General features: G+C 50.6%; 1 protein-coding gene across 1 annotated transcript in view; it reads left to right on the top strand.

Annotated features, from left to right (window-relative positions):
- The window catches only part of IFNLR1 (interferon lambda receptor 1), a 32,640-nt gene that overhangs the window by 17,256 nt on the left and 7,517 nt on the right, over nt 1–7,867 (top strand). Inside the window, exons 7-8 of the mRNA XM_014591960.2 lie at nt 1,689–1,873; nt 6,988–7,130. Coding sequence (XP_014447446.1) covers nt 1,689–1,873; nt 6,988–7,130 — 328 coding nt within the window. The remainder of the gene's footprint in view (nt 1–1,688; nt 1,874–6,987; nt 7,131–7,867) is intronic.

The following is a 7,867-nucleotide window of genomic DNA, read 5'->3' as shown; positions in this document are numbered from 1 at the left end:
GGACACGGCAGGTGGAGACAGCAGGTGGAGACACTGCAGACAGGGTGGGTGCTGGAGGGCTCGCCGGAATAGCTGCATTCAGTGTCCCGTGGGAGACGGGCTTTGACACAGGTCTGGAGGCGGGATGGGGGGACGGGTGTGAGGGCTGTGGGGCAGGGAGTCGGGGACACATGTTGGAGAGCCCTCGGGAGAAGCTGTGAGGAACAGCGTGCTCTCTTCAGAACATGCTTTCTCATTTTGTGCCGTGTGGAGAGGTTGGGAATTTTCTGAATCTTTCAATTCTTCCTTTTTGCTTATCGGTCCCTCAGAGTGTCTCTTCTCCCCCCTCACCAGAAGCAGTAAGAAGAAACCAGCCTGCACTGTCTACACTTTGCTTAGAACTCTCTTCAGCTTAATAGTCAAGTGTGTCTGTTTTAACCGATATTTTAACGTAAAACTGTTGTAGACCACGGGACCAGCAGATGGTGTAATGGCTACATTGCTGGACTCTCATGTAGTCAACTGAGGTTCGAGTCCCGGACCCGGTGGCTTAAACTCAAGCCAGGCGCGTGTGCGTACGTGCCCAAGATCCCGAGAGGAGAATGGAGGAGAAGGGATTGCAGCGTGGCCATTCCCCCTGGGGGGTGATTTCTCACTTTCTGTCTCTCTGTCTCTCTCTGTCTTTCTGGTGAGCACATGCACCCTACAGCAAAAACCTCTCCCCTCCACAGGAAAAAAAAAAAAGAAAAGAAAAGAAAAACTGTTGTAGACCATAATTCAGCCAAATTCTTTGCCACTTTATAATAAAGATCACTCTCCCTCCAGTTTCCAAATTTTCCCTCTTTTCCATCTGACACTTTGCCAAAATCATCTTTAATGTCTACATTACTACCAACAATCTCTTTAGGTCAATCTGGGCTTTTTTCTTTCTTTTTTATTTTTTTTGAAACTTAGAAATTTTATGCAAATTACTAATCCTAACTTTGAAACAACTGGGGAGTGGGTATAAGATATTTTATCTTTGTTTTCTTTCTTTTTAGTTTTGCTATAGGGTGCATATACTCACCAGAGAAACAGAGAGAGAGAGCTGAGAGGGAAAGGGAGAGCTCATCCCCTGGGGTGAGAAGGGGTGGCCACACTGCAATCCCTTCTCCCCCTCCTCCTCCATTCTCCTCTTGAAATTTTGGGCCCACAAACACGAGCCTGGTGTGAGTCTCAAGCTGCTAGGCCCAGGACTGCAGCCCACCATGTGGTTAGGTCCAGCACTTCACCACCATGCCACCTGCTGCCCCCATGCAGGTCTCTTTGTGACTTCAGCGTTCTCAGGAGATAGACCTGCAGGTTCCCCTCTGACATCCACGTGGCCCCCCCCTCCCCCCCCCTTCCCCGTGGTGCCTGGCATGTGGCAGGTGCCCTAGGGGCCTCAAATGCAGATGGGAAGGTGACCAGTGCTAGCAGGAACAGCCACCACCACAGGCAGTGCAGGGGAGGAGACGGAGCCTGGGGCAATGGCCTGCTTAAAGCCCCAGAGCTAGTGAGGGGCAGAGCCAGGACCCGAGCTCCTAACCAGGCTGTCCCTGCTGTGCCTCAGCCTGGCTGCCCGGGTTCGTGCACTGTTGACAGTGGCTGAATGCAGGACCCATGTTCTCTAAGTCCCCCAGCCCCGAGAGGCTGAGTTCACGGCCCAGGCTCCCTCTCTGCCCCCCTAGCTTACCCAACCCCAGGCGCTGGCGAAGAGTGAAAAGCTGTGTGGGAACCACGGAGCTGGCGTGTCCTCTGATGTGCCTGGAGAAGCAGGACCTCTACAACAAGTTCAAGGGGCGCGTGAAGGCCGCGGCTCCCGGCGCCAGGTCGCCCTGGGTGGAGTCTGAGTACCTGGAGTACCTGTTTGAAGGTAGGTATGGTGAAGGGCTGAGTGGGGGCACCGTCCAGCAGGTGGCAGTGCTGTCCTGGCCGTCGAGCGCCCGTGCAGAGGGCGGCTCTGACAGAGCTGCGGCCCCAGCCCTAGAGCCAGGTCGGGCGAGAAGGCGTGAGGAGGCGGTAGCCGCGTGCGGCCACGTCGGTGGTCCGACTTGGCGTTGGGAGTTGAGTTCCTGCCAGGGTGGGCAGTCCGGCACATGCCGCCCGCACTCGGTGTGTGCCGGCTCCTGAGGCTCTCCGCCTTGGTCATGGACTAAGTAAGCTAAATAAGCACCACATTCAACACCTACTCTTATTTATTTTCTAATGATCACGTGTTGCTTCTTTTGTTTTGTTTTTGCCACAGGACGTGCGCTCAGCAGAGAGACAGTGAGAGGAGTATGGCCATGCCACAGTCCAGTCTCCCCCTAGGATTTTGGGCACACACACATGCCTCCGGTATGATTTCCAAGCCGCCAGGTCCAGGACTCGAACCATGGTTGGCCATGTGGGCATCCAGACACCTTAACCTGCTGGCCCCTTTATTATTTATTTTTAATTTGATAGAGAGTGTGCACTTCCCAGAGAAAGATAGAGAGGAAGTGAGAAAGCATCCCCCATGGAGCATGGTCACACCACAGTCCCTTCTCCTCCATCTCTCTCTCCCCTTTGGGGGTTTTCGGAATACATGTACACGCCCCTGACGTGTTTTTTCAAGCCACCAGGACTGGGAGTCAGACTACATACTTGGCCATAGGGGATCCAGCCTCCTTAACTACCAGGCCTCCGGCTGGTCATACTTATTCCTATTTTTATAATGTTTAACTCCTTTCTTTAAGAAGCAGGGTGTGGGCCAGCCCATGGCCTAGTGGTTAAGAGAGCTAGATCCCACATGGCCAACTGTGGTTCAAATCCCAGCCCCAGAGGCTTGAAAATATGCTGGGCACATGCTTATGTGTGCCCTAAATCCCAACAGGGTAGAGAAATGGAGGAATTTCAGTGCGACCACACCCCACTATGCAGCATGCTCTCTCTTGCTCTCTCTCTCTCTCTCTTTCTCTCTCTCTCTTTCTCTCTGGTGTAAACACCTCTCTGGCTATTTAAAAAGAAAAAGAAACGATGAAAAAATGTTGGTTGCAAAATATTTTCTATCGGGCCAGCTCCATGGTACAGCAGGGACATGCTGCTCAAGGGAAGCCAGATCCCACAGGTTGACTGTGATTCAGGTCCCACCTGGTCAGCCTGGAGCACACCGGGTATGCGGGCAAGTGGAGGCCTGGGGTAGGGGACTGTCTCACCATCATGTTGCACATACACAGTCTGTCATGAATAAAGACAACAGGACTTACAAACAAAAACCACAAAAAGTGTTTTCTATATAATGTAGAAATTTCGAGGACAAAAAGATTAAAATAGAGGGAAAAAATACCACAAGAAATAACATTGGATGAAAAGGACTTATTTTTCTTTGTCTTCTTTTTCTTCTTTCTTTCTTTTTTTTTTTTTTTTTTTTTTTTTTTTGGTGGTCCGACTTGGCGTTGGGAGTTGAGTTCCTGCCAGGGTGGGCAGTCCGGCACATGCCGCCCGCACTCGGTGTGTGCCGGCTCCTGAGGCTCTCCGCCTTGGTCATGGACTAAGTAAGCTAAATAAGCACCACATTCAACACCTACTCTTATTTATTTTCTAATGATCACGTGTTGCTTCTTTTGTTTTGTTTTTGCCACAGGACGTGCGCTCAGCAGAGAGACAGTGAGAGGAGTATGGCCATGCCACAGTCCAGTCTCCCCCTAGGATTTTGGGCACACACACATGCCTCCGGTATGATTTCCAAGCCGCCAGGTCCAGGACTCGAACCATGGTTGGCCATGTGGGCATCCAGACACCTTAACCTGCTGGCCCCTTTATTATTTATTTTTAATTTGATAGAGAGTGTGCACTTCCCAGAGAAAGATAGAGAGGAAGTGAGAAAGCATCCCCCATGGAGCATGGTCACACCACAGTCCCTTCTCCTCCATCTCTCTCTCCCCTTTGGGGGTTTTCGGAATACATGTACACGCCCCTGACGTGTTTTTTCAAGCCACCAGGACTGGGAGTCAGACTACATACTTGGCCATAGGGGATCCAGCCTCCTTAACTACCAGGCCTCCGGCTGGTCATACTTATTCCTATTTTTATAATGTTTAACTCCTTTCTTTAAGAAGCAGGGTGTGGGCCAGCCCATGGCCTAGTGGTTAAGAGAGCTAGATCCCACATGGCCAACTGTGGTTCAAATCCCAGCCCCAGAGGCTTGAAAATATGCTGGGCACATGCTTATGTGTGCCCTAAATCCCAACAGGGTAGAGAAATGGAGGAATTTCAGTGCGACCACACCCCACTATGCAGCATGCTCTCTCTTGCTCTCTCTCTCTCTCTCTTTCTCTCTCTCTCTTTCTCTCTGGTGTAAACACCTCTCTGGCTATTTAAAAAGAAAAAGAAACGATGAAAAAATGTTGGTTGCAAAATATTTTCTATCGGGCCAGCTCCATGGTACAGCAGGGACATGCTGCTCAAGGGAAGCCAGATCCCACAGGTTGACTGTGATTCAGGTCCCACCTGGTCAGCCTGGAGCACACCGGGTATGCGGGCAAGTGGAGGCCTGGGGTAGGGGACTGTCTCACCATCATGTTGCACATACACAGTCTGTCATGAATAAAGACAACAGGACTTACAAACAAAAACCACAAAAAGTGTTTTCTATATAATGTAGAAATTTCGAGGACAAAAAGATTAAAATAGAGGGAAAAAATACCACAAGAAATAACATTGGATGAAAAGGACTTATTTTTCTTTGTCTTCTTTTTCTTCTTTCTTTCTTTTTTTTTTAAACAAATTGAAGGTTTGTGGCAACCCCTGCATTGAGACTCTTTGGAGAGAGGAAGAGACAGAGACAGTAAGAGGGAAAGGGAGAAACCACCCCCTGGGGGATGGCTATGCCATAATCCCTTCTCCTTCATTCTCCTTCCAGGATCTTGGGCACGCACACACGCCCAGTGGGACTTTCAAGCCACTGGGTCCAGGACTTGAACCACAGTCAGCCATGTGGGGGTCCAGTGATGTAACCGCTATGCCATCTGCTGCCCCCCCACATTTTTCAATATCTTTTATTTCTAATCCCCATAGCAAACTTATGAGGTTCGTAATTTTTAAAGAATAACTTATCTAATTTTGTTATTATTTTTTTCATTTGACCAGAGAGAGAGACACACACAGAGAGAGAGGGAAAGTGAGAAAGCAAGCCACCAGGTCTGGGAAAATATTTATATAAATATTTATATAAAGAATAAAGTTATATATATATGTATATATACATATACACACACACACAATCATTGTATATCATGTGGCATGCAAAATGAATTTTCCCAGCATGAGTACACTGCATATTAGTCCAGTTAAAAACATTATCATACATGTTATCATCAACAGATAATTTTCTGGGACCAGCAGTTGGCATAATGGCTATGTCGCTGGACTCCCATGTAGTCGATCGCAGTTTGAGTCCCGGACTCGGTGGCTTAAACTCACACCGGTGCATAAGTATGCATGCCCAAGATCCCGAGAGGAGAATGGAGGAGAAGGGATTGCAGCATGGCTATTCCCCTGGTGAGTGGTTTCTCGCTTCCTGTCTGTCTCTCTCTGTCTTTCTGGCGAATGCATGTGCCCTATAGCAAAAACCTCTCCAAAAAAAAAGGAACTTTATACCCACAGAGACACTACCAGCTTAGACCCAAAGGGACAGAGAGTGTAGGAGCAAAGATGGCCGTCGGACTCCCTGGTGGCTCCTGGCCAGACGCAGGCTGACAAGACTGCACAGCTGCGAATTCCTACTATCTTAGTGGACAAGGAAGGATGAGGCAGAGGGAGCTGGGAGCTCCGGGGGCAGTGTGCCCTCGTCTTGAAACCTAATACAGTTTGCTGGGCTGGATTTTGAAGCTAATTTGGACCAGTGACTCGGTTTACTTCAGTTTCCCCGTTTGAACCAGTGTCTGTACCTATTACCCTGTGCCCGTCCAGCGTGCTGTGATGAGCAGGTGGCCCACAGGTAGAGAGGAGCGGTGGGCAGAGTCACACTGATCGGATCCCACCCAGAGCCTCTCCCGAATCTGATTTAGACACTCCGTTGATGACATTTTTAAATTTGAGCTGAGGCTGTAATGGGATGACACCTTGGGGGACCTGGGGATAAGGTGAATTTATTTTGCATTTTCAAGGACTAGACTGTGGGGGTCCAGAGAGAGCACACGGTGGGCAGAGGGGCCCTCCAGACATTCTTCCTCAATCCTAGAACCTGCGAATGTGCAAGTGTTGGTCCTGTAGCTCAGGTTTCCTACCTGAAATACTGAGATCCTGCACTGTCAGACAGGCCCAGCCAAATCCTAACCAGAGAATGCCCTCCTGGCAGAAGGCCATGTTAGGGGGACTGACAGTGGGGAGGGCCGGGTGGTGTTGCTCTGGGTTGAAGATGGAGGAGCCATTTAAGGAGAAATGGGGGTGCCTTCCAGAGCTGAGGGAGGCTCCGCTAACCCCAGCTGAGCTTGGAGTGTGTGCCCCCCAGCGGTTCAATCATGAGACCCAGATCAGGGGAACTATTGAGCCCATCTGGACTTCTTTTTTTTTTTTTTTTTTTGGAGAGGTTTTTGCTATAGGGTGTGTGTGCTCACCAGAAAGACAGAGACAGAGAGACAGAAAGCAAGAAATGACCCCTTAGTGGGGATGGCCACACCGCAATCCCTTCTCTCCCATTCTCCTCTCGGGATCTTGGGCACGCACAGGCACCTGGCGTGAGTTTAGGCCACCGGGTCCGGGACTCGAACTGCAATCAACTACATGGGAGTCCAGTGACACAGCCATTACGCCAACTGCTAGTCCCCAACTTGGACTTCTGACCTGTTGGGCCAGTGACGTGGGGAGGGCTCCCTGGTAGAGGGACAGCAAGGCAGGGCAGCTTTGTGCTTACCCAGCCAGCCCCTGCTCCCGTCTAAGCCTCAGTCTCCCCTTCTGTAAGATGGGCTGAGCGATGGGGACAGCATGACCCCAGAGGGTACTGAAGGGTCCTGCTGTTTCTGACAGTGGAGCCAGCCCCGCCCAACCTGGAGGTCACCCGGGCAGAAGAGGTCCTAAGTGTCAGCGCCTCATACCAGCTGCCTTCTTGTGCGCCCCCGCTGGACCTGAGCTTCCAGGTGGAGTTCTGGAAGGAGGGGACCAGAAACAAGGTGAGAGCCCCTTCCTCCCCTTGGGCCAGGCCCCTTCTCCCACCCCACTCAAGCCCCTGCTCCTCACTCTCCCAGCCTGCTCCCTGCATGCCTCCTCCAGGAAGCCTTCCCCATATACCTCTGGTTCTGATTGGCCCTCGTACCCTCCCCCCTTCTCTGCAAAAGAGACCAAGTACAGGGCACCCTGCCTGCCTGGCACGGGGGCCAACACAGCAGTTTCCTCCCAGGTGTTTTTTCTTGAATTATGAACCTCTCCTTTATTCTTTCCCAATAAAATCTGACTGAAGTGGGGCCAGCAGGTGGCATGGTGGTTAAGGTGCTGGACTCCCACATGGCTGACTGTGGTTTGAGTCCTGGACCTGAGGACTTGCTTTCCCACTTTTCCTCTCCCTCTCTCTCTGTCTCTCTCAGGTGAGCATACGTGCCCTGTAGGAATTTTTAAAGTAATAATAATGATAAATAAAATAAATCATTCTTTTAAAAAATCTAATTGGTATGATGGGCTACAGGAGGCCTCCTTACCAAGTCAGCAGATTCATTACAGAAAATAAGAAAAGAGGGACTAGCAGTTAGCGTAATGACTATGTCACTGGACTCCCATGTAGTCGACAATGGTTCGAGTCCCAGACCCAGTCGGTGGCTTAAACTCACACCGGGCGCGTGTGCGTGCGTGCCCAAGATCCCGAGAGGAGAATGGAGGAGAAGGGATTGCGGCATGGCCATCCCCCGGGGGGGGG

The sequence above is a fragment of the Tupaia chinensis genome, unplaced genomic scaffold (genome assembly GCF_000334495.1).
Source record: "Tupaia chinensis unplaced genomic scaffold, TupChi_1.0 Scaffold000628_1, whole genome shotgun sequence".
Lineage (NCBI taxonomy): Eukaryota > Metazoa > Chordata > Mammalia > Scandentia > Tupaiidae > Tupaia > Tupaia belangeri.
The sequence above is the reverse complement of the archived record's forward strand: the minus strand, read 5'-3'. Positions and strand labels throughout refer to the sequence as shown.